Here is a 25,491-nt window from a genome sequence, read left to right on the forward strand (position 1 = left end):
CTCTTTGTTAAATTACACTGCTTTGTCTATGGCGACTCTTTAAAGTTTACTCATTCACTGTAGTTTCCACTAACCAGGACAGGATCTCCACACAAACCCAGAGCTGAATGATACAACAGGTTCAGGCACTAGTCCGCTTTCACCTCCATGTTCTCAAAGGGCTTAGATCAGCTGTCACTATGACATTTATCACATATCAGCCATCCAGCTTCAAGATATGGAGTCCAGGGACCAGACTTGTATCTGCAACAGCTGGACCACAGATTCAGAATAGGAACCCGAGACCTGTGGAACATCTGTACTGCTCTGGCCTGACAAGCGTGTCATGGAAAGAGTACGCCCAAGGAGGAGGGATCTGGTACAGGAGCCCCAGGGAGCCCATTCCTGAACAACAAGGGTGCTTCAGGTACTGCCTTTTACAACATGACTGGGTAAGCTGTCCCAGACTCCCACACCTCTTTGTATAAAGAAGTGCCTCCTCAGTTTTCCATTGATTTGTAACCATGTCCTTTAGCTTGTGTGATGATCATTCACATGGCCAAACTCATGGGGTGGGGGGAGTTTGGGCACAATTAATTTTCTATTTCTGCTATTTAACCCTGATTTTTACCCAACACACTGACTCTGTGGGCCCCTGGGACTGGAGCTGTGCATCTGCTGCCCACAGGACAGACAGTCTGCACGCAGTGCCTAGTGGAGTCAGTAACATGGGAGATGACTGATGAGCTGCTACACTCACATTCCACAGTCTCCAAACATTTTCCACTGGGCTCCACTGCTGCTGACTGAGCAGAACTGGGAGAGATACAATGGGAGGAAGCTACACAAAGCCAAGCCAGAGCCTGTAGCGCAGGGGTCAGAGGTCAGGGGTCAGGACTCGGCACCAGCAGGAAAAGCCATTGCCTGAAACAGTAGCGCATCCAACTTCCCTGCTTGGCCTCCCAGCGTGCAGGGCTTTGAAAGCTGTCTCGCTGTTCATTGTTTTCTGTGTCTACTACCCTGAATACAGGGATCATGGGAAAAAAAACAGCAGATATGATGAACGTGCTGTAAAACTGTTGCTGTTTGGGAGGAAATAATTAAATCAACTTCATCCTTTTCCTTCAGCAGATTAAAATGAGGACAATTTCTATACCAACATTTGAATAAAGAGACACCCTGGGTGTTCATGCACGTAGAATTACTGCACATTGCAGATTCTGAAACAAAACCTCACTCCCAATCACCACCCACAACTCCAAAGCTCACTACCAACAAACACATGTACACAGCTCCAAACCTCATACCTATCACACGCACAACTCCAAACCTCAATCACAAAACACAGACGCACACAACTCCAAACCTCACACCTATCACACGCACACACATCCAAAACTCTCCTAACACACATGCACAACTCCAAACCTCATAGCTATCACACACACGCACACAACTCCAAACCTCACACCTATCACAAGCACACACCTCTCTCAACACACGTGCACAACTCCAAACCTCACTCCCAACACACATGCACAACTCCAAACCTCACCCCTATCACACACAAGTGCACAACTCCAAACCTCACCCCTATCACACACAAGTGCACAACTCCAAACCTCACTCCCAATGTGCAGAGCTCCAAAGGCTGGCTTAATAATTGTATAATCATCAAAATTAGTTTAATTTGTTCAACTCTGAAACAGAAACAGACAAAAACACAGACAAAACATAAATAAAAAATATCCACAATATGCCCTGATGCTCAATGGACCAGAAAAAAAAGTATAAAAAACATACAAATCTCTTTTTTTAATTTAAAGATAAAAATGAAAATAACAGTCTTGTTTTCCGAGTTTAGAGCAGCCTGTGGAGTTTGCTAAGGCGGTTTCGGAGGATCTGAGGAACAGTCAGGTTGTTCACAGTTCGGCCTGCGTCATCTTCCCCTTATAATAATCATCTGCAAAACAAGTCGGTGCTGGAGTCGAAAACCACTTTGCTACATTTAGGGTTTGAAAAGACGACCCTTGTCGCTTGTTTCCGAAGGTCTTTGTGTTTGTTAGTACGCAGAGATCAATTAATACCACGAACGAGAGGTATGCAATTCGACGATAAAAAATGGGTCTACAAACACATGGGGAAAACAGTGAAAATCCTTCATAAAATACAGCGGGCGGGGAACTCAGCATTCCCTCCGGGCGGCTGTCTGATCCGTCTCAGGCTTTCCGTGCTGGAGGGGCAGAGAGGGAGAAGGAAGGAAACCGAAAGGGAGTGAGGGGGAAAAAAACGAACCGCTGCTGCCCCCTAGTGCTAAGAGGCTGGAATTACACGACGAATCGTGAGAAAACCTGCAGCTGAATTCTCTCCATGTTTTGCTGTCAGGATGGTTTCTGCTCAGCTCCGTTACAGAGGGCAGTGCCGACCGCACCGGTGCTGGGAACGGTTCTTAATCCGGCTCGCACCGTTGACGTGCCCCGACTGTGCATGCCCCACAGCTGCACTAAAGGAACAAGAGGGCCAGCTCACGCAGAAAGACCCAGCCGGATGACAAAGACGCACCCACAGAAGACAGCACCCTCACGCCTGGCCTGCAGGGCGCTCCTGTTCCAAACCATCCTGCTCTCCTTCGGCACAGCCAGAGCCAGCCGGCACCGATCTGGCACGAGCCACTCGTCTCAGGTCTAAAACAGGCGATTGGACGAAAACAGCCTTTTCAAACTGCCCGGGAAGTCAAGACGGCGATCACAAAACCCGGGACCCTCCCCTCTCCCTCCCTGGCTCCACCCCGCCGCGCGGATGCCGGATCGCGGAGCTCGGCGGAGCTCGGTCAGCTCTCGGGGCAGGGCAGCGGCTCCTTGGAGTGGTCGTTGTACATGAAGGTCTGCTCGATGTTGAAGTCGGGGGGCAGGCAGTCCTTGTGCAGCTCCATGTGCGAGGTGACCAGCTTGAGGGTGGAGAAGTAGAGGCCGCAGACCGTGCAGCGGTACATGAGCGCGCCCGCGTGCGTCTTGAGGTGGCAGATCATGGTGGAGCGCCCGCGGAAGAAGCGCAGGCACACCTTGCACTGGTAGGGCTTCTCGCCCGTGTGGATCCGCAGGTGGTAGGTGAACTCGCCCGAGTGCGCGAACCGCTTCCCGCAGAACCGGCAGCGGTACCACTTGGCCTTGGCCGGGGGGGCGCTGGGGAGGACGTGCAGGCCGGAGGGGAAGCCGGCGACGGGCCCCAGGAGGAGGCCGTCTGGGCCGAGCGGGCCCGCCCCCGGCCCTGCCCCCGAGCCGGCGCCGGCGCCGGGACAGCTGGGGAAGCCGCCGCCCTCCAGCGGAGAGGAAGACGAGCAGGAAGAGGAAGTCTCCAGCAGGCTGTCGGACTTGCGCTTAGCGCCCCGCGCAGGAGCGCCCAGCAGCTCGCCGCTGTGCAGGCTCAGGTGGTACTGGAAGGCGGAGGCCGACCGGAAGGCCAGGGGGCACAGGAAGCAGTGCAGCACGCCCGCGTCCTCCGCCGCCTCCTCCTCCTCCTCGCCCTCCCTCTCGCCGCTGTGCAGGGCCAGGTGCTTCTCCAGTAGGGGGCGCTCCAGGAAGCCGCAGGAGCAGCTCGGGCAGCAGTAGACGGGCAGGGAGAGGTGGGTGAGGGCGTGCCACAGCAGGGTGCAGAGAGAGGGGTGGGCACGATCGCACACAGCGCACCGCAGGGACTGGATGCAGATGTGCTCCAGGAGGTGATCCCTCACAGCCTGGGGAGAGGGGAGGCAGGGACAGAGAGAGGCCTGTGAAGCACACTGTCACGCCACGCTGAGCCGTGCCACAGCACAACGCGAAACGCTCACCTGGAAGTCCCTGGCGATGGCCTTGGCACAGATGGCGCAGCGCAGTTCCCCTCCCGGCCCCTGGGTGGCGGCGGCGAGCGCGGCGTGCTGGCCGGGCGCAGGGAGGGGCGGGGCGCCGGCGGCGGAGCTCTGGCGCCGGTGCTGCGCCAGCTGAGCCCGGCTGCCGAACTGCAGGCGGCACATGTCGCAGGAGAAGAGCAGGATGCCCACGTGCGAGAGGGCGTGCGTCACGCGGCTGGAGCGCTCGGCGAACGCGGCGCCGCACACCCGGCAGGTGCCCGAGTCGGACAGGTGCGTCTCGGCGTGGGCGCGGATGGTGGCGGCGTCGGGGGGCAGCAGGGCGCCGCAGGCTTTGCAGGCGCGGCAGGCGGACTGACCCCCGCCGGCGCCCCCCCCGCCCCCGCCGTTCTCCAGGCACACCAGGTCTTCCTCCTCCTCCTCTTCCTCCTCCTCGTCGTCTTCCTCGACGCAGTGCTCCTCCTCGTCGCTCAGCTCGATGATCTCTTCCGCCACCCCGCCCCCCGCGCCCCCCCGCAGACGCTCCTCCTCAAAGAAGAGGTCCCCCACCCCCAGCGCCTCCTCCCCCTCCGGCTCGCCCAGCCGCAGCCCCTCCAGGGGGTCCCCCGAAGAGGAGGACGGCACGCAGGTCTCCCCGAGCTGGGCCGAGGAGTCGGGGTAGGTGTCGGGGACGAAGAAGCCCAGGGGCTGGGGGGCCCCCTCGCTCGCTGCCTCGCCCTCCTCGGTCTTGAGCCCCGGGGTGGGCAGCCCGTTGGCGGGGGGCTCGTGTCCCGTCTGGGTGGGCCGACAGTCAGGGGCGCCCGGCTGAAGGGGCATCTCAGCAGCCGCAGCCCGAGCGTACTCCAGGAAGCCCTCCTCATCCTCGGCCTTGGGAGGCTGGGGGAGGGGGCGCGGCGCGGGGGCGGACTGGGTGGGCGAGGGGGAGAGGGAGGAGAGGCATGGCGGCTGGCCACGACCCTGCCTGGACGCCCCGTCCGGCAGCCGGGAGGGAGCGAGAGGAGGGGGGGGGACAGCAGCCGCGGAGGAGCACCCCGAAGAGGAGGAGGAGGAGGAGGAAGACGACGACGAACACAGAGCGGTGGCAGCGGTGGCTGCGGAGGTAGAGGCCCCCGGCGACTTTGCGCCCTCGCCCGAGCCGAGCCCCTGCAGGTCCGGGAAGGTGGCGTGGCAGGCCCGCACCAGCTCCCGCACTCCCAGCCTCTCGGCCACCTCGTAGAGCACGCCGACGTCGATGAGGTCGGTGTGCAGCTCGGCCGTGTAGATGAAGGTGAGCACCTTCTCGAAGTTGGCCGCCGAGACGAAGTCCACCGCGTAGCTGCTGCCGCGGGCGCCCTGGCCTCCGCCCGCCCCGGCTCCCGCAAACAGGCCGTGGAAGTAGCTAGCGGCGCAGGCCAGGACGGCGCGGTGGGCGGCGAAGGAGCGCCCCCCCACGAGCAGCAGCACGTCGCACAGCGAGCGGGACTCGCGGCAGCGGTTCAGCTCCGCCAGCAGGCCCGAGGCGTGGCCGGCCCCGTGCAGCCGGATCCTCATGCCCATCGGCGCTGAGCCACACAGCCCCACCGCGCCCCCTGCTCGACTGGGGGAGAAGAGACACAGTCACAGGCAGGCAGAGACACAGGCAGGCTGGCAGACAGACAGACAGAGTCACAGGCAGACAGATAGAGACACAGTCACAGGCAGGCAGAGACACAGGCAGGCAGAGTCACAGGCAGACAGATAGAGACACAGTCACAGGCAGGCAGAGACACAGGCAGGCAGAGTCACAGGCAGACAGATAGAGACACAGTCACAGGCAGATAGAGACACAGTCACAGGCAGGCAGAGTCACAGGCAGGCAGAGTCACAGGCAGACAGATAGAGACACAGTCACAGGCAGATAGAGACACAGTCACAGGCAGGCAGAGTCACAGGCAGGCAGGCAGAGTCACAGGCAGGCAGATAGAGACACAGGCAGGCAGAGTCACAGACAGACAGGCAGAGTCACAGGCAGACAGTGACACAGACAGGCAGAGACACAGGCAGGTAGGCAGTGACACAGACAGGCAGGCAGAAACACAGACAGGTAGGCAGTGACACAGACAGGCAGGCAGTGACACAGACAGGCAGGCAGGTGAACAGACATACAGAGACACATGAAGACAGACAGGCAGAGTCACAGGCAGACAGGCAGAGACACAGACAGGTAGGCAGGCAGAGACACAGACAGGTAGGCAGGCAGAGACACAGACAGGCAGGCAGGGTCACAGACAGGCAGGCAGAGACACAGGTAGGCAGAGTCACAGACAGACAGGCAGACAGAGACACAGACAGGCAGGCAGGGTCACAGACAGGCAGGCAGAGACACAGGTAGGCAGAGTCACAGACAGACAGGCAGACAGAGACACAGACAGGCAGGCAGGGTCACAGACAGGCAGGCAGAGACACAGGTAGGCAGAGTCACAGACAGACAGGCAGACAGAGACACATGAAGCCAGACAGGCAGAGACACGCAGACAGACGGGTGGACAGATACGCAGACAGACGAGCGCAGACAGGCAGACAGAGAAAACTGCTGTCAGCGAGCAAACAGATTTATCACAGCAAAGCTCTAAAAACCAGCAGATGCCCTAGGCACTAACACTAACAGTTCAGCACGTACAGTACAATTATTGTACTGTATTACCTATCGGTGACACTGTACAGAGTCAATTAACTTCCAGGTAAACACCGGGAATTTTTAGTACAAGCGAGAAAACCTCGTGTGGAAAACACAAAGGTATAATAATAATAATAATAATAATAATAATAATAATAATAATAATAATAAACAAGATTATCAATTACCAGCGATTAGCAATGAATGCTAAAATGTCGGATTAGACATTCTTCTTCTATCTTGAACTTTCTTGAACGTTTCTCATCCGAGCAGCGTTTTAGCAACATTATCGAGTACAGATCTGCTGCTCGCCGCAAAAAAACGCACTTCTGAAAAATAAGAAATAAACAGCGACGACGATCGTGCAGGGTTGTATAAACATCACACTGCCAACAGGAACAAACTGAGGAGGAATCGAAATCGATGCTTTTGGACGCAGCAAGGAAACCGACACTGGGCTATTAAAAACGACCTAATGTAACAAATACTGTAAAAATGCATCACACCAGCGTCCCCTGGATACGAGAACTTGAATTAAAATAAAACTGACACCTCTCTCTTTGTCAGGACCTTCGCCAGGAGGCTGAGGAAAGATCACGACACTACACCAAAATGTGTGCTGTAAGAAATCACCCGCTTACCCATAAATCCGATTGTTTAACGATTCGGTTTTGGTTTCTTCGGACTCCACTTCTCAACATCAACACAAAAACCGAACTACCCCTCATTACACACACGGAGCAGCGGGGTCGGCTGGAAAGTAGCAGCGCCACCCGGCGGCCGGAGGACGGACTCTGACACTAAAGAACTGGTTGTCCCGTTTCTTGAGAAATAAGATGGAGAACTAGTCGAAATTGAAAGATAGGAACATATTGAGTATGTAAAACTTTTTTTTTCATTTTCTCACTAACCTGTGGTCCAGTAGGCTGCATTAGCTGACAATCTCACCACACCGTGCAGGCGGCGCGCCCTGCCACACCTGGCTGGTAGATACTGCTATGCTAGAGCGTGCTCCCTTTTGAGCCTGGTGTTGTGTCACCTCAGTCTGACCATTTCACCGCGGCACAGCCAGCCAGAGCCAAGGCAGAGGGAGAACAAAAGACGATTTCAGACCAACCTTTTTTATACCTTTTCCATATAAAGTTTTATTTTTTTTACAGCAGATAAAAGTTTCACGTTTGGAAAAACAAAGTAAAAGAGAAGCCTCGCGCTGGGCGGTGCGGCCCAACGCAATGTCACGCTGCGTGGTGCGTCTTCGTCCTGTGATACTGGACACCCGTTTCACCAGCCCCTGCAGGTCCGAGCTGAGCCAGGCTGTGTTTCGGGGGCTGGAAGGATGAGAGATCTGACACCATTTACGCTGTGCTGTGTTGCACCAGACGTACTGTATTAACTGTGCTGTCTTGGACAGGCACAGATCTGAGCTGTATTGCCCGTACTTTGTTATACCATTCTGTAATTTAACTCTAGTTATCTGTATTATACTGCACTGCTCCAGACTCTACCATAGTGACTTGTATTTGACCGAGCTGCACTGTACAGTGTTGTTACTCGTCATTTTACCCACACAGCTCCGCCCTGGTGCTCTGGCCCAGTGACACAGCTGACCAGGCCTGAATTCTGAGAGAAGACCCGGGGCCCTCGGCCTAGCACGGTAACCTGAACAGGAATTAGAAAAATCCAACACTGAGCGTAATAAAAAAATATCATATTTAAACAGAAAACATCACTAAAAAAACATCACCACTGATGCAGATTTCTGAACGTCAAATCATAACCCATCACCTGTTACAGACAAGATAGTCATCCTAGATAGTCATACAAATTTCATTACATACAATTACAATCTTGTACATACATTATCAATAGCAATAATAATATCATTATATATATATTTTACAATACTCTTTTTTTAGAACAGTTTTCAATTATTAATCTGAATAGACCATCTCAGCAGTAGACTTGTGTAAACTCTGACCTTCTGCAAGACGATGTTGCCACCCCTGCTCCCCGATAATACTGTGCTCTTTCACTCCCTGAACTGAAGCAACACCAACTCGTTTGCTGGTTTCTTAATTACTCTGTGTGGCACGACGTGCCAGGGAGAGTAAGAATTCGCTCCCCACGTTTTCATTGTAATTCGACCTTATCGACGTTTAATAACCAAATGCACGAGAGATGTCAAGGACTGAATATGGACGGCAATACTCTTCCTTGCAATGCACAACACAGATTTTTTTTTTAAAACACATCTAAAAATTTCAGTTTTGTACAAGAAAGGTAACGAAACAAAGATCCCAGAGGCTGGACTCGACACCCGCTCTCTCTCTCTGGACCTGGTTGGGCAAGACGAGCACCTGTTGGGCTCCGGGGTCCGCACCTACTTCCTGTGTTAAAGGTGCAGAGTGGTATTGCTCGTGAGAATCTTCCCAGCTGTCTTGCTTCCAAAGGCGCGGGGGTATCTAGGACCCTGTACTGCCAAAACACCTCCTCAAGCTCCCTTTGTGCTCGACCCTGTTTCCTCCGAATCTGTCCTGCCAGGCGGAGAGGGGTCTCTCCAAAGTGCGGTGCTCGCTCTGGGCCGACTGCGAAGTTCTGTGGGGGCCGGCCCGAGTGCTAACTGGGCTTTGCAGCAGAGACCTGTCCGGAGTGGCCCAGCCGGTCTCCGCCATTGTCCTTCCCAACAGTTCCTCATCATTGTCCTGGTCTGTTGTCGTCTTGGCTCCCTTGCTCTTGGGTCATCCCTGCAATCGTGACGCCCTGTTCGCTGTCGCGGCAGGCTGCCGGTATCGTGCTGCCGCGATACGCTGTCGCCCGTCGTGACGCGGTACCTGCCGTCACGACATGCCGCTTGTTGCCGTGACGCGCAGCTCGCTCCGGCGACCTGCTCCTGCTCTCGTGACTGGCTCCGCCCGCCTTGTGCCACTGGCGCCATCGCTGTGGGTCTCCGCGCTGTGGACCTGGCCGGGACGGGCTCTGAGCGGCGGCGGCGAGGGCCTCGCCACCTGCGCCCGCCGCTCCGAGGACCGTGAGCGGGATCCACTCTCCCACCTGCCCCGTTATCCCCGCCTGGCCGGGGCTCCTCCGGGACGAGGCAGTGACGTGCAACACTGGAGACCTCACTGGGGATGTGAAGCTGCCCCAGACGAAACGTCAGTGCTGCACCGATCCCCACTGCCCAGGAGACGGCTCGCTGTCTCAGGGCAGGAAACAAAGGCATTTTTATCCCGGTCACCTCTTTTTTAAACTGCTGAGCGCCTCTGGCCCTGTGACCGGCTGTGTGTCTGGGTATCGGTGCTAAGAATGTGCAATGAGGGTGCGGCCTGCCTGCGTGCCAGTATGTCCACATCCTCGAATCTGTGTGTGTGTGTCCGAGTCCTCGGTGATTTACTGCCAGCCTGCACGCTTGGGAACGCCGCCGCTGCCTGTGTGTGTGTCCCTGGCCTGGCAGCAGGCTGTCTGTGCACTGTGTGCTTGTGTCCAGCAGGGGGTGGGGGGTGGGGTGGGGGTGGGAGGGGAGGGTGTAGAGGGGTTGGGGTTCGCAGCTATGACACCCCCCTGCGGGAGTTGGCGCGGCTCAGGCTGGCAGTGCTGGCTTTGCGGGAGAGACCAGGCGTGGGCATGGCGGGGGGCATCTCGTTGGGGCAGCCGTGCTGCAGTAGGATGTCGACGCACTCCTGGCTGCCCGCCCTGCGTGCCAGCGCCAGCGCCGTCTGGCCCTGGGCGTCCCGCGCCTTCACGTCGCTGCCGTACTGCGGGGGGCAACGAGAGAAAGAGCCGTCACTCGACCCCGCCGACCCCCCCCCTCAGGTGCCCGAAACCAGGGCTACACCATCAGAGCTTCTGCCACCTCGAAGACTGAATCTTGTCCTCCTAAAACTGAGCTATCCATGTCTGACATCCCTGCGCAGCTCACAACGTCCGACGTCAACAGGAGCGTCGTAAAAAAACACTGCGATCTGAAATCCCTGCAGGGATGGCCTGTTTCCTTTAATCATTTAGTGTCATAGACCAGCAGAGGACGTTTCTGCCTGGAATGATGTCTCCTCAAGCAATTATTGATATCTGTGGAAGTATAGACACTAGAGGCCTAGATAAGGGCTTCAGGCTTCTAATTCAAGATAATTGAATTTTGTTCTACCGTTCTGTAATTGAACTCTTGTTTTCTGTATTATACTGCACTGTTCCAGACTCTACCATAGTGACTTGCATTTGACCGAGCTGCACTGTACAGTGTTGTTGCAGTGAAAAAACACTGCGATCTGAAATCCCTGCAGGGATGGCCTGTTTCCTTTAATCATTTAGTGTCATAGACCAGCAGAGGACGTTTCTGCCTGGAATGATGTCTCCTCAAACAATTATTGATATCTGTGGAAGTATAGACACTAGAGGCCTAGATAAGGGCTTCAGGCTTCTAATTCAAGATAATTGAATTTTGTTCTACCGTTCTGTAATTGAACTCTTGTTTTCTGTATTATACTGCACTGTTCCAGACTCTACCATAGTGACTTGCATTTGACCGAGCTGCACTGTACAGTGTTGTTGCAGTGAAAAAACACTGCGATCTGAAATCCCTGCAGGGATGGCCTGTTTCCTTTAATCATTTAGTGTCATAGACCAGCAGAGGACGTTTCTGCCTGGAATGATGTCTCCTCAAGCAATTATTGATATCTGTGGAAGTATAGACACTAGAGGCCTAGATTAGGGCTTCAAGCTTCTAATTCAAGATAACTGACCTCAGTCGGGTCTCCTCTCGGTATTGCTCATCTCAGGACTGTCTCCAGGACCCCCTCTCTAACATCACCCCCCCCCCCAGGAAAAGCAAATGGCCCTCACCCAGACGAGCAGCTGCGTCATGACGATGTCCGGGAGCTGGCAGGCGGCGTGCAGGGCGGAGCGGGGGGGCGCGGGCGGGGGCGCGGGTGGGGCCGCCAGGGGGGCGTTGATCTCCTCCTTGGTGCTGTGGGCCAGGAGCAGCAGCAGTCCCGGCAGGTCCCGCTCCATCACCGCCGCGATCAGCCGCGCCGCCAGCCCCACGCCCTCCTCGGCCGGGGGCAGCGGCGCCACAAAGAGGCGCTGCTCGTACTTGGCGCGGATCCACGACTCCCTCTCCTCCCTGCTCCACGGACACACGGACAGACACAGACACAGGGCTCGTGACCACGCCAGGGCAGCTAGTGCGCAGGGCTTGTCACGGGAAAACAGTCAGCAAAACGACTTCATTTAAAAAACCGTGGGGTTTTTTGGCAATGACCCAGCGCTCTGAGGTGGGTCGGGGCAGCTGTGCACACGTCTCGCCTCGCGCCCTGCGCTCACCGAGTGGCATCAGGCGTGGGCTTCTGCCGCCCGTGCGTGTTGCTCTCCCAGATGCTGTTGGCCATGGCGTTGCCGATGGAGGTGAGCACCAGATTGAGCTCCAGCGGCCAGTCGTCCAGGTCCAGGGACCGCACGCGGGACAGGTGCGTGCCCAGGTTTCGGTGTATCCCCGAACACTCGATACAGATCAGAGCGCCCAGGTTCAGGCTCGCCCAGGTCGGGTCTGAGAGAGAGGGAGAGAGGCACAGTCGGCACGAGGGCTTGAAATTCAGGCCGACATACAGACGGCTCAGGCACTACGATGGACAGACCAACAGGAATACAGGGGACAGCGGATAGTGTGACATAGGACTGGTGTGTAGGGACAGAGATGGATCAGCGTATGAGAGCAGAACGAACAGGAAGAGACACACAATCCGTTCCAGCAGACAGATGAGGAGAGTGTGGGGGCAGCTGCTGAAGGACTCACTGGGCGCCCCGCAGTCCACGCAGAAGCCGTTCCCTTTGGCGTTTCGAATGGCCTGGAGCGCCACAGCCTCGCTCTGACTGTCCCTCCGAGTCTGTGGACAGATGCACAGAGAGACAGATACGACAGGTCAGACACAGTCGCCATTGGTGTAAGCGGTGGGATTTCCGATCACATCAACTTCCTGTCCCTCCAATTAAATGAACCAGCATAGAGACTGGGCTGCCAGAGGTGTTTACAGTCCTGTAGAAAAGAATCGGGGGGACCACAAACTTCCTTGCTGCTCATATTCCTCAGCTGGAACTTTTACATTTAGAAATCAGCTTTTGTAAGGCAGGGCTGGGATGAGTTGACAGGTACTTTTAGCCCTGAATTTGAGGTGAATTTGCAGGCAGCGGCAGGCCAGCAATGTTGTCCTTGAGGGACATGTCTTTCCTGCCATTAGCACTGAGTCTCCAGTACGCTGCTGCAGAGCTTTCAGTGTGTCTGAGATGAGTGGGTCAATGGGTAGGCAGGGCAGTTCCTCGGTCCCCCCCAGTGGGGTTGCTCCACTTTGCAAGATGCAAAGGACAAAATTCATGATTCCAGACTGGGTGGAAGCCATCACCTGGAAGGTACTGGATCTTCATTCAGATATACATGGGAAATTGTTGTATTTACTCACCAAATTATGATAATACTAAACAGAAAATATAGCCATTAATCCCTAAGTAAGGATGCCCGGCTCAGCAGTTTCCATCTTGTCTCCCCCCTTGAGGTGACCTCCCAGAGGGCCTGGTGAGAAGCCTGGGACTTGCCTTGTTCTTGCTGCTCTCGCAGGACTGCAGGCTGGCCAGGATCTGGCTCTCAATGGCCAGAACCCAGGCGTCGCGCTCCTCCAGGGTGGAAGCTTCGAAGTGCCAGGTCTGTCCCGAGCTGGACACGATCATGAAGTCGTAATTCTCCTCCTCTGTACAGACAGGGAGCCAGACATGGGAGAGGATATGGACAGTGAAGGAGATATTGTCCTGCCTACAGCACAGGGATGGCCAGTTCATCATGCTCTAGATCCACAGCCCTGCAGGGTTTCTCTCTCTTAAAGCACCATTCAGGTGGAGGTGAAGAACAAGGAAATGTGTTGTAGCAATTAAGCAATTAACATTTCAATATTAGCTGGGCAGAAGAATGCTTGGCCACAGCTGTGCTAACTGTCCCACTGGGTCCACTAAGGTGTGCTCACAGGACAGCGTCTGCCACGCCAAGTCTAGCATCTTGAAAAACCAAGAAGGGATTTGAACGTCTAATGATGCAATGTCAGAAAACAGAACTCGAACTTCCTTTCTGCAGAAGAGCACAGTCACACACACGGGCTACAGCACTGTCAGCATGCAGAGGGGCACAGCGGACAAGGAGAGACAGACAGACGGCAGCATGCCCCACACAGCTGGCTTTACCTGTCTTGTAAATGTTTCTCAAGCTACCAAAGCTTTTTAGCTTCCACATTTTGCGTTTAGCTGTAGAAGGAGAGGTTTAGCGCGTTTCCGGGGAAGCAGACAGGAAGTGGGGGAGTGGGGAGGAACGAGAAAAAGACAGAAAGAGAAGGAGCACGTTAGAGAGGGAGAGGGGAGGAAGACTAGCGAGACCCCTGCTATTCAGCTTTCCTGCTGAGAGAGAAAGAGACAGAGAGAAGAGTTCTTGAATGGTGCTCTCTGTGGGTGACAATATCAAGCATTACTCCCTGTATCTGCTCATACCCTTCCCAGCAGGGGGCGCATAGGAGTCTGGAAAGAACAGCCCTTGGTGTTGCTCCCCTAGTATGTGTTGACTCCTGCAGTATGGCAGACAGTCAGAGGGGGGCCCTGCTCCTTTTTGCTTTTGTGGCTAATTAGCTGGTGTTATATTCTTCTAAACCCTCCACTACTTCATCTTTAATTCTATTGTCTTTCATGCCTTTCGCCTCCATTCTCTGATTGTCTCTCTCTGCCAGTGCTCTTCTGTTATTGGTTCTTTGTTTGCCTTCAGGCTCCACCTCCCATCTCTCTGCCCCTCCCCTCTTCTCTTTCATTGGCAGAAACCCCTGTCCGTAACGCTCCCATCTCTTTTGTGACTGGCTCCTCTCCTGTAGTCCCTCCCCTGCATGTAAAAACCACTCCACAAATCTCTATTCCTTTATCTTCCCCATATCTCTCCCGTCATTTTTGGAATGGCTCCTGCCCCTTGACTCCCCTGACTGACTGCTCACCCTCAGCCTGTCCCATTGCTGCGTCGCCCTTCATGTTCATGCTCTTCTTCCTGCGGTTCTTCTTCCTGTCAATCATCGGAGAGGGAGGGGCGTGGTCCTTCACTGACGTGGGGCTAGCCAAGCCTTCGACAGCAGAGTCTAAAGACAGAGAGGGGTGCAGGAGAGGGGAGCAGGGGTGTGGAAGTGACAGGGCAGGCAGAGAAAGAGATGTCAGGCTCATCTGACTTTCATGGAAGGCTGTGGGGGTGCATTTATGTGACAGTGAGGGAGTGAGGATATGAAGGGTGTGAGGGTGTGAGGCTGTGAGGGAGTGAGGAAGTGAGAGTGATAGTGAGGGAGTGAGAGTGAGGAAGTGAGGGAGTGAGAGTGATAGTGAGGAGGTGAGGGAGTTAGAGTGTGAGGGAGTGAGGATGTGAGGAAGTAAGAGTGTGAGGGAGTGAGGGCAATAGTGAGGAAGTGAGGGCGATAGTGATGGTGTGAGGGAGCGAGGGTGTGAGAGTGTGACAGATGGTGAGGTGTGAGGGTGTGAGGAAGTGAGGGAACGAGTGTGATAGAGTGTGAGGTGTGAAGAAGTGATAGTGAGAAAGTAAGGGAGTAAAAATGATAGTGAGGGAGTGAGGGTGATAGTGAGGGTGTGAGGGAGTGAGAATGGGAGTGAGGGAGTGAGGGTGATAGTTTCAAGGTGAGGAGGTGAGGGAGTGAGAGTGTGAGGTGTGAGGGAGTGAGGGTGTGAGGGAGTGAGAGTGTGAGGGAGTGAGAGTGATAGTGAGGAAGTGAGGGCGATAATGATGGTGTGAGGGTGTGACAGTGTGAGAGTGACAGATGGTGAGGTGTGAGGGAGTGAGAGTGTGAGGCGTGAGGAGGTGAGGGAGTGAGGATATAAGGATGATAGTGAGGGTGTGAGGGAGTGAGAGTGATAGTGAGGAAGTGAGGGCAATAGTGAGGGTGATAGTGAGGAGGTGAGGGGTGTGAGAGTATGAGGGTGATAGTGAGGGAGTGAGGAGGTGAGGGAGTAAGGGAGTGAGGGGTGTGAGAGTGTGAGGGTGATAGTGAGGGAGTGAGGAGGTGAGGGAGTAAGGGAGTGAGAGTGTGAGGGGTGTGAGTGTCAGTGAGGGAGTGAGTTTGGACGGATGGGGGTGACATCGTGTGGCATGCCGTACCCACGCTCTGTGCCTTGCTGGACAGCGAAGATGGACAGCGTTGGACTCCCTTCTCCGACCGTGGCGAGACGCTGCCGCTCTTCTCCTCTACGGGCAGGAGAGTGCTGGGGAATGAGGGAGCTGAGGCAAGAGAGGGAGAGGACAGTGAGCCGGACTGAGTTTCTCACAGCGTAATTAAGATACACAGGTTGCACAGCCCAGTTGCAGTACAGCGGTGTGAGAGTGTGCCGAACCCCGCAGTGTGTGCCGTGTCTCACCTGCGCTGACCCCGTCCCCGACAGCAGTGCCACCCGTGTCTCTGACCAGGCCGTTGTGACTGGCAGAGGGGCCGCAGGTCGTCACGGCACGTGGGGGGCGTTTCCCGGGCACCTTGACCGTCGTGCGCAGGAGGTCAATCTCCTTCCCGTGGACATTCTGCATGTAGTCCTGCCAGGGTCAGAGGTCAGAGGTTACGCACATGCAAACACAGGCATCTGAGTCCTTTTGTTCCTTTCTGAGACCCATTGTTTGGCTCCTTGTCTTCTCAACGGCACATGTTTGCGCACAGAGGTCTGGTTGTATCACGATAAAAGGAAGGGAAGCTCAGTTAACCTTAACTAAGGCTGCTGCTGGAAGAGGTGTTAGTGGGACCAGTAGGGGGCGCTCAATCTGCGGTCTGTGTGGGTCCTAATGCCCCAGTACAATAACAGGGACACTATACCATAAAAAAGGCACCGTCCTTCAGATGAGACATTAAACTGAGGTTGTTAAAAATCCCTAGGTGTTTCTCGAAAAGTGTAGGGATGTTACCCCAGTGTCCTGGCCAAATTTCCCCCTGGCCCTCACCAGTCATGGCCTCCTAATAATCCCGATCTCTGAACTGGCTTCACCACCCTGTTCTCCTCCCCACAGATAGCTGATGTGTGGTGAGCGTTGTGTGCTGCCTTCGCATCATCCAGGCTGGGGCTACACATTGGTGGTGGAGGGGAGTCCCCATTACCTATAGCGAGTGTCCAGAAAAGTCTCCTTATGAGCAAATAAGCCTTTAATGAATGAAGATGTTTCTGTATCATGTATGTGTAAGGAATGAACCTCACAGAAGTAGACGACAGATCAATACCCACTAGGGCCACCAGGGTGCACTAAACCGCTGCTTAGCCTGAGCCTCAGTGTCCGGCAGTGCGTGATAAGTTTCAGTCACGTTGTTGTGTGGACATTGTGTTGACACTGTGCTGCTGTGTAGCTGTGTGCGGACTCACATTGACATTGGGGTGGTAGGACAACACTCCGTTGTTGGACAGCGTCACGTATTTCCTCTTCCACTCCTTGTTGAGAGAGTTGCCGCTGCGCTTCAGCAGGATACTCTGTCCACAGGGCGGCGACAGGGAGTCAGAGAGAAGGACAAGCAGGGGAGAGAGGGACAAACAAGGAGATACATCAGAATGCAGAATATCACACGCAGGATGTCCAGCTCTGGAAAGAGGCAGTGAAAGAAGAGTCTAAGAATGAAGATGGCACTATGATTCTTGGTACCACTGGTCATCTGGACTCCGCAACGGCCCAAGTTGCCATTAACGCACCAGACACACTCATCCAGCAATCAGTCTTCTGATGGACTGCCTGTCCTGTCATGGTGGAATATAGTCAGTGCAATGGAACGTAAAATGAAAGGGGCATGATGGAAATCCTGATGGAGTGTGTGACTCAGTAACACTTTTCATACTCCTTTTCACACCTGTGTGTGTAACGTTGGCTGACTGAAAGGTCAAGGGGTCAAAGACCCTGCCACTGTCCAGCTCACCTGCTTGATGGAGTGACCCTGCCACTGTCCAGCTCACCTGCTTGATGGAGTGACCCTGCCACTGTCCAGCTCAGTTGCTTGATGGGGACGACCCTGCCACTGTCCAGCTCACCTGCTTGATGGGGACGACCCTGCCACTGTCCAGCTCACCTGCTTGATGGAGTGACCCTGTCTCTGTCCAGCTCACCTGCTTGATGGGGATGACCCTGCCGCTGCCGATGTCCCCCTTGCTGTCCACACTTCTTTTCTCTGTGTCGCTGCCACGCCGGTTCTGAGGTGGAAAGGGAGAAGGTGGGGTGACTGGGGCTGGACGGACAGACAGTGAGACCGAGGGGTACAGACAGACAGGAAGCTAGACGGACAGTCAGATGGACAGACACACAAATGCCTAGATGGACAGACCGACAGCTAGACAGAGAGACAGACAGACTGACAGAAAGTTAGAGAGATGACAGGACACATGAGCCGACAGACTGAGAGAGGGACCGAGAGGAGAGAAGACTGACCGTGAAGATGGAGGGCTTCCGTCGGGGGGCTCGGTGGAGAGACCCTGGAGTGGTGCAGCCCGGCCCTCCGTCACCCCCTCTTAGTTCCCGGTGGCTAACCACAGGGGTGGAAGGCAGAGAGGAGGAGTAGTCACTGCTCTGAGCCCCATTACTGGCCTGGAGAGAAAGAGAGACAGGAGTGGTCACTGCTCTGAGCCCCATTACTGGCCTGGAGAGAGAGAGACAGGAGTGGTCACTGCTCTGAGCCCCATTACTGGCCTGGAGAGAGAGACAGGAGTGGTCACTGCTCTGAGCCCATTACTGGCCTGGAGAGAGAGAGACAGGAGTAGTCACTGCTCTGAGCCCATTACTGGCCTGGAGAGAGAGAGACAGGAGTAGTCACTGCTCTGAGCCCATTACTGGCCTGGAGAGAGAGAGACAGGAGTGGTCACTGCTCTGAGCCCCATTACTGGCCTGGAGAGAGAGAGACAGGAGTGGTCACTGCTCTGAGCCCATTACTGGCCTGGAGAGAGAGAGACAGGAGTAGTCACTGCTCTGAGCCCATTACTGGCCTGGAGAGAGAGAGACAGGAGTAGTCACTGCTCTGAGCCCATTACTGGCCTGGAGAGAGAGAGACAGGAGTGGTCCCTGCCTGGAGAGGCAGGTGGGGGACTGAGTGAGAGATGGGGGCAGACAGAGGCTAGTGGGGGTGAGCTGGCTCACCTGTCCGGGGAAGGCTCCTGACACTGGCGTGGAGCCGCCTGAGTGGCTGGGGGAGTTGGGCAGGGACTTGCAGGAGGCCAGCAGAGCACCCTGCTTCTTCATCAGAGCCATCTTCTGAGCAGCTGGAGCAAAGAGGAGATCGTCAACAAGGACAGACTGGCACACAGCTACACTGGCATGACAGTCAAACTGGCACACCGCTACACTGACAGACAGACTGGCACACCGCTACACTGACAGACAGACAGATACACTGACAGGACAGTCAGACTGGCACACTGCTACACTGACAGACAGACAGACTGGCACACAGATACAGTGACAGACAGACTGGCACACAGATACACTGATGGGACAGACAGACTGGCACACCGCTACACTGACAGACAGACAGACTGGCACACAGATACACTGACAGACAGACTGGCACACAGATACACTGACGGGACAGACAGACTGGCACAAGGCTACACTGACAGACAGACAGACTGGCACACAGATACACTGACGGGACAGTCAGACTGGGACACAGATACACTGACGGGACAGTCAGACTGGGACACAGATACACTGACCGGACAGACAGACTGGCACACAGATACACAGACAGACAGACAGACAGACTGGCACACAGATACACTGACAGACAGACAGACTGGCACACAGATACACTGACGGGACAGTCAGACTGGGACACAGATACACTGACGGGACAGTCAGACTGGGACACAGATACACTGACCGGACAGACAGACTGGCACACAGATACACAGACAGACAGACAGACAGACTGGCACACAGATACACTGACAGGACAGACAGACTGGCACACAGATACACTGACGGGACAGTCAGACTGGCACACAGATACACTGACCGGACAGACAGGTTGTCTGACTGACAGGCAGACAGACTGACATGCTGAAGCACTGATGGCACCCACTGGCACCCGGACAGGCCCAAACCCTGAGACAGAGAGGTGTGCTCAGCAATGGCAAGAATGTCTTCGGGTTTGAGAAGCTCACCCTCCGTGAAGACCCGGTCCACGTTGAGCCCGTAGGTGGCACAGGTCTCGTAGTATGCACAGCGCCGCACATCTGTGCACAGCTGGCGAGCTCGTGCATCTTCGATAACACGTGGGTTCGAACTGCTGATCTTGTCTAGGGAGGGAGGGACAGAGGGACACAGAGACAGTCAGGCAGGGGCTTGGGGAAGGAAGGACTCCGCGCTCCTCCTCACTGCCTCTCTTACCCTGAGTGCCCACCACTATGAGTGGGATCTCGGCCGTATTGCGGTACGAGCTCAGCAGGCTGTAGTTCTTGTAGACCTCTTGGAAGCTGCTCTCATTCTCCAGACTGAACACGAAGATCACAGCGTCCACCCAGGCGCTGAACTGCAGACAGAGAGGGGGGGAACTATTGTGGTGTTTTGGTGGTTGCAACACTTAGATAGGGCAGTGCTGGATATCCCATATCCCATCAGGCACAGAGCCTAATGCCTACGAACTTTTAAGGGCCTACGAAGGAGGGAAACACTAGCGACTAACGAAAAATGAGCCGAAACACCACGCTTGCGATCGACTCTAGGCGCTCCAAATCAACAATCGGACGCTACCTAGCGGCTCTTCTAGAAACTAAAAGTATCGAAGTGATGGGCGCTAGACTCACCCCATCAATCACGGGGTTTAGCATTAGAATGGTGTAGCGCTAAACGGCTGCACCTCCCAGCTATGTGCTGCAGGGCAGGCTGGGGGCAGTGGCCTTGGGGCTGGACTTGAGGTCAGCGAGTTGACCGGAGATTGACCTGGCAGTGTAAAGAGCCTAGAGAGTTTAGGAGGTGCCATTGGAAATAGTTGTCAGTGTTTTGCTGCTTTGTCCTTGTAACCCTCTGTAAAAAGAAGTGCCCCTCCTTACTCCTTACCCTGTGTGTGTAAGCCCTTGGAGGAGTTTCAATCTCTGTCTGTCAGAGTCCGAGGGGGTGGAGGTAAATAAACCTGTTGTGGCCGGCTCATCAGGGCGAATCCCCCGGTCAATACAATAGTTTAAAGTGCGACGTGTCAGTCGATGTAATTCAATTACCCCTCTTCTTGCACATTTCGGAGTGAAAGTGCCTAGGGCCTACGAACACCCAAATCCGGCCCTGAGATACAGGGGGTTCATGGCGGGCCTCTGGAATTCTGACGGATGGCAGAATGAGAAGCAAGCACTGCTGTCCAGACCCCACTGGGACACCCTTAGGTGCCTCTTCTCTCCTGCTGGCTTCTCAGGAAAAAGCTGCTGTCACACAGCGGCCGGGCCCAGTCTACTGCACTTCACTCTTGACTTGATTGACTTCTACCCTTAATTGTTTGGAACAAATGTTTCCAAACGCACGGTGAATTATGGGAACGAGCACAGTTGCCTGCCCCTGGCCTGACGCGCCACAGGACCCGAGGGCGGGTCGTGCAAGTTCCACGTTCCCTCTCTCACCTGGGCGTCGGGGGCTGACTCCTCCCTGATCAACAGCAGGTGGCTCTGACCGTCGACCAGCACTTCCTTCTTGTACCTGCCACCTGGGGGCGAGAGAGAGGAGGGTCGGTACTGTCGGACACGGCTCGGCGGCCTCGCCTTGCCTCGCCGCGCGGGACGGCGATCTGGTACCTTCGGGGGACTCTGCGGCCAGGTAGCTCCCGGTGATGTACCGGTTCACCAGGGCGGACTTCCCGCTGCGCAAGCTGCCCAGCACCCCCTGCGGAGAGACAGAGGGGGGGGCAAGACTGAGAGAGGACCAGGAGGAGAAACGAGGGAGCGTGGGACAATCGGAGCAGGGGGACAGAGGGAGCGAGAGATGGCGCGCCGCCACTTACCAGCCTCAGCTCAGGGATGGAGCGGCTCAGGGTCCACTCCTGGCTGTTGGCGCAGGCCGCTGGCGAGAGGGAGAGAGGAGGGAGAGTGAGTCTGTTTCCGGTCCGGGGACGCTCGCTTAAGGAAAACGCAGCAGCCCGGGGGAGGTCACGCCCCACGCCCCACGTACCAGCCTTCAGCGAGCGGGGTCAAAAAAGGTTTCTGAGGTGCGGCCCGTGCAGTGCCCTCTGTGCCCTCTGCGATGGAGGCGCGGAGAGATGCCGCTCTGTCACCGGCATCTCCTGCCATGCTGTGCCCCATATGTGCCTGCTCTCGGGGTACAGATGGCAAGCGGCAGGAGGGCAGGGGGAGCGGTTGGCTGAGCAGTCCAGAGCCAGCGTGGGCGCCTGGTGCTGCCGTGCCCGCCGGCTGGCACAGGGACAGCGCGGCTCCGGCCTGTCATCAGCTCCGGGCCAGGGCAGAGATGACCCTTCCCCCTGCCGCCCAGCATGGCAGGAGAGGGGACAGGGGAGCGCGTGCCGTCTCCTCATGCCAGCTTCATGCCAGCCCTGGGCTCTAGAGTCCTGGCACTGCCCGTCTGTTTTAATTTACTGTTATTATATATCTGTTTTTTTTATTTGCTCTAAGAAAGGTGGATTTTTGTCTCCCAGGATACAGACTGGGAGCGCTGAAGTCTATACACTCACTTCCACACGCCCGCTTCAGCGCTGACACAGAGCTCAGAAGAATATCAGAAAGAGAGACACAGGATGGTTACAGAACTGCACTGGAAACCCTGACATGTCCACCAGGCCAGTACTGCCCCTTATCAATTGAAAGAGCACGGGGGGGGGGGAGAGGAAAGAGGAAGGAGAGACTGAGCAGAGTGCTCGTCCATTCCGTTTTCCCCACTGTGCACAGTCATCTGCTCCTCCCTTCTCTCAATCTGCACTGACACCTCCAAGGTCCTCCAATGGAAAAGCATCTTCTGCTGTTGCTATGCCGACACAAGGAGGACGCCCCACCTCCTGCTTCACACCATAGAAAAGCACATGCAGAACGATGGGAGGGGTTAAAGGCCACAGAGCCACACTTTAAGCTGCACTAAGAGACGACATTGGTCTTGCTCAGGACACAGCAGTGAAACGTTTACAGTTTGCCTCTTTCCCCATCATAGACTCATTTTTCATTAGAAACATTTACTGTAAATCCATTTCACAGCACATCTGCCAATTCAGACAGGTCTTCCTCTCCACTCTCTGCTGTACACGGAGACACGCAGACGCAGGTGCCCTCACTCAAGCACGCACACGCAGGCAGGCCACTGGGTCAGGGGAGCTCAGCGGGGCGGAACTCGACTCTAATTAAAAATCACCCATACGGTCAATTAATGAAGCTCAATCACACATTCCTGGTCCCTGGGGCGACTCCGAAGAAAGAACAGCCCTTCCTGAAGTCTAGCAGGCTTGGCTCAGGTTTTACCCTGCTCACACCTCAGCCTTTCCCTCTCGCTGTGCGCAGTGCTTCCCATGGGTTGGATCACATTTATTGACCACTAATTTTACAGCCCCTGGGCCTGACCGCTGCATAGCGCAGTGGGGTGTTATCGACAAAGCTGGATGGGCTGAGAGGGAGAGAAAGAAGGGAGGAGAGACTGGTACACTGGCGAGGAGTGAGAGAGAGCTGGGGAAGCAGAGGTCCAGCAGGAATGTTGGTATCTGTGCTATCATCTGACACAAAGCGGTTTAATGACAGAGACTGATACTAAGCATCTCCTGAGGGTCTTAGTATCCTCAAAAATACACGTGAGGACAAAGTTGGTGCAAACTTTGCTTATTATACAGACCAGTCCTGCCCCAGTCTCTACACACTACAGACCAGTCCTGCCCCAGTCTCTACACACTAAAGACTAGTTCTGTCCTGGTCTATATACACTATGAAGATCAGTACTGTCCAAGTCTAAACACACTGTACAGACCAGTATTGCACTACTGCCCTTTAATTTACACACACTATACAGACCGTTACTGCCCCAGTCTGCACACACCATACAGACTGCCACTGCCCCGGTCTGTACACACCATACAGACTGCCACTGACCCGGTCTGTACACACTATACAGACTGCCACTGCCCCAGTCTGCACACACCATACAGACTGCCACTGCCCCGGTCTGTACACACTATACAGACCTCTACTGTCCTGGCCTATACACACTATACAGACCTCTACTGCCCTTGTCTGTACACACTATACAGACCCCTACTGCCCTGGTCTGTACACACTATACAGACCCCTACTGCCCTGGGCTATTCACACTGTGCAGGACCCAGATTGCCTTGCTGTACCTGCTGCGTGAGCTGTTCAGCTGCTCTCTCTCGGTACGGCCGCACACACATGCAGTTTTGCAGTGTGTGTAAGCTTCAAGGCCAGCCTGACTCACATACAGCGCACACACTTCAGACACCCTCCTTGAGCAGAGGGAGAAGGAGAGTGTCTTATACACAGATCGCTGCTGCAGGCAGCTTCTCTCTTGAGCCAAACCAGCCTCCCCTTCGCTCCCTCTTCCTCGTTCTCCCCTTCATTCTCTTCCCCTTGCTCCCTCTCCCTCTTTCAGCATCCCTCTCTCTGTCTCCCCCACATTCTCGCTGTCTCTCTCCCAATCCCCTTTTCTGTTCCTCCCTCGCTCCTTCTTTTTCAGCTCTCGCCCCCCCCACCCCCCTCGCTCCCTCTTTCTCAGCTCTCTCGCCCCCCCCCCTCGCTCCCTCTTTCTCAGCTCTCTCGCCCCCCCCCCCTCGCTCCCTCTCTCTCCCACCTCCTCCCACCCAGCCGAGCATCACTCACCATCCAACTGGCTCCTCTCACAGGTCTCACTGTCGCCATGACAACCCCTCCTCCGGCTAGGGCTCTACTCCGGCACACACTCGCAACACAGACACGCACAGGCACACACACTAAACACACACACGCAATCGGCAAGGCAACACACATACGGCGATAAACAGACACACACACAGAAACACGAACACACCCACAATCCACAATCGCATGTGCTCAGAAAGAGACAGACGCGCAGACGCCGAGACACACAGCGGCATCATAATCTGCCTGTTTTCTGTCCTTTCTGTTTTCTGCGATCTGTCTCTGTTTCCTGCTGCTTGTTCTCTTTTTCTGCAGCCTGCTCTGTCGCTGTCCCCGGGAGCTTCCCCTTCCTCCTTCCTCAGGCTCTCTTGTCCCACCTGCGCGCCTGGGCCTTTTACCCAGCATGCTGTGTGTGCCGCTGTGAGCCTCTGGTCGCCTTGTTGTCCATAATGAGGGGGTGTGTGGCAGGAAGCCAGTGGATGAGAAAGGAAGAGACTGGAAGTTACTGTTAATCGGAGTAAAGGTCATGATTAGGGCTAGGGTTAGGGTTGGGGTTTAGGATATAGGGGATCTTGAAGGAGTGTCTGAGGCGTGACTTAGGCACCTCCACCCCTCTCCTCTCACTGCCTCAGCAGTTCATCCAGCCCTTACTCCTGAAACACTGCTCTGCCCGTAGGCAACTGGAACCTCTGGATTCGCACTGTCCCCCAACAGAGCATTCACACAAACGCTTTTGGCTGCAATGCATTTAGTTTCTGTCCGCATGCCCTGGCCCCTGCCAGCTCTGCGTGTCGGTGAATTCTGCTGGACCACTGGCTCTCCGTCTCCAGGGTATCCCGGGAGTCAGATCGAGAGGCTGCCTGCCGCAGATCACGGAGCAGCACAAGACATCCTGACCCCGCCCCTCTGCCTGAGCCGAGAGCCCGCGGGCGCTGCCGTGTTTGTGCCTGCTCCCTTTTGTGCTCCGTGCTCTTCAGCACACAACTGTTCATTTTAGCGAGCTGAAATGCTGGATAATTATTGTCATTAGTACTTAATTGTTAATTTAATTCGTTTAATGAGCTGTTATCACCATGAGCTTTATATCTTATAGAAACACCGCTTCATTGACAGCACCGTATCAAGAAGTCCTTTAAAATCCCTGCAACCCTCCAATATAAAATTGATACATTATTAAAGTACAAACAAAATCCCAAAG

General features: G+C 55.1%; 2 protein-coding genes across 6 annotated transcripts in view; both read right to left on the minus strand.

Annotated features, from left to right (window-relative positions):
• Positions 1-1,639: 1,639 nt before the first annotated feature.
• Positions 1,640-7,260, minus strand: zbtb39 (zinc finger and BTB domain containing 39). 2 transcript variants are annotated; one of them, XM_088635569.1, is made up of 3 exons: positions 7,100-7,260; positions 3,806-5,399; positions 1,640-3,712 (listed from the first exon to the last, which is right to left on the minus strand). In XM_088635569.1, the coding sequence occupies exons 2-3, from the start codon at positions 5,357-5,359 to the stop codon at positions 2,810-2,812; spliced, it is 2,457 nt and encodes an 818-aa protein (XP_088491695.1). In that variant the 5' UTR covers positions 5,360-5,399; positions 7,100-7,260; the 3' UTR covers positions 1,640-2,809. The 2 variants fall into 2 exon arrangements, with proteins under 2 accessions (XP_088491695.1, XP_088491686.1); XM_088635560.1 differs by having other exon boundaries at positions 6,647-7,260.
• A 316-nt stretch (positions 7,261-7,576) lies between these two features.
• The window catches only part of agap2 (ArfGAP with GTPase domain, ankyrin repeat and PH domain 2), a 33,145-nt gene continuing 15,230 nt past the window's right edge, over positions 7,577-25,491 (minus strand). For 2 of the 4 annotated variants that reach the window (XM_088635536.1, XM_088635521.1), the window contains exons 2-19: positions 21,455-21,513; positions 21,249-21,336; positions 21,078-21,160; positions 19,861-20,002; positions 19,635-19,769; positions 18,610-18,731; positions 17,908-18,063; positions 17,589-17,672; positions 16,860-16,964; positions 15,879-16,047; positions 15,622-15,741; positions 14,462-14,599; positions 13,674-13,733; positions 13,038-13,189; positions 12,244-12,334; positions 11,775-11,997; positions 11,295-11,574; positions 7,577-10,210 (exon numbers count right to left, since the gene is read on the minus strand). In XM_088635536.1, coding sequence (XP_088491662.1) covers positions 10,004-10,210; positions 11,295-11,574; positions 11,775-11,997; positions 12,244-12,334; positions 13,038-13,189; positions 13,674-13,733; positions 14,462-14,599; positions 15,622-15,741; positions 15,879-16,047; positions 16,860-16,964; positions 17,589-17,672; positions 17,908-18,063; positions 18,610-18,731; positions 19,635-19,769; positions 19,861-20,002; positions 21,078-21,160; positions 21,249-21,336; positions 21,455-21,513 — 2,414 coding nt within the window. In that variant the 3' untranslated portion in view covers positions 7,577-10,003. The remainder of the gene's footprint in view (positions 10,211-11,294; positions 11,575-11,774; positions 11,998-12,243; positions 12,335-13,037; positions 13,190-13,673; positions 13,734-14,461; positions 14,600-15,621; positions 15,742-15,878; positions 16,048-16,859; positions 16,965-17,588; positions 17,673-17,907; positions 18,064-18,609; positions 18,732-19,634; positions 19,770-19,860; positions 20,003-21,077; positions 21,161-21,248; positions 21,337-21,454; positions 21,514-25,491) is intronic. The other 2 variants (XM_088635546.1, XM_088635528.1) reach the window with 1 other exon arrangement.

This window comes from Lepisosteus platostomus, chromosome 1 (genome assembly GCF_059453375.1).
Source record: "Lepisosteus platostomus isolate fLepPlt1 chromosome 1, fLepPlt1.hap1, whole genome shotgun sequence".
Taxonomy (NCBI): domain Eukaryota; kingdom Metazoa; phylum Chordata; class Actinopteri; order Semionotiformes; family Lepisosteidae; genus Lepisosteus; species Lepisosteus platostomus.

Coding starts and splice junctions, on each gene's coding strand:
- zbtb39 (XM_088635569.1), bottom strand. CDS start 5,359: ATGGGCATGAGGATCCGGCTGCACGGGGCCGGCCACGCCTCGGGCCTG. Junction 3,713..3,805: donor CCATCGCCAGGGACTTCCAG/GTGAGCGTTTCG, acceptor CCCTCTCCCCAG/GCTGTGAGGGATCACCTCCT.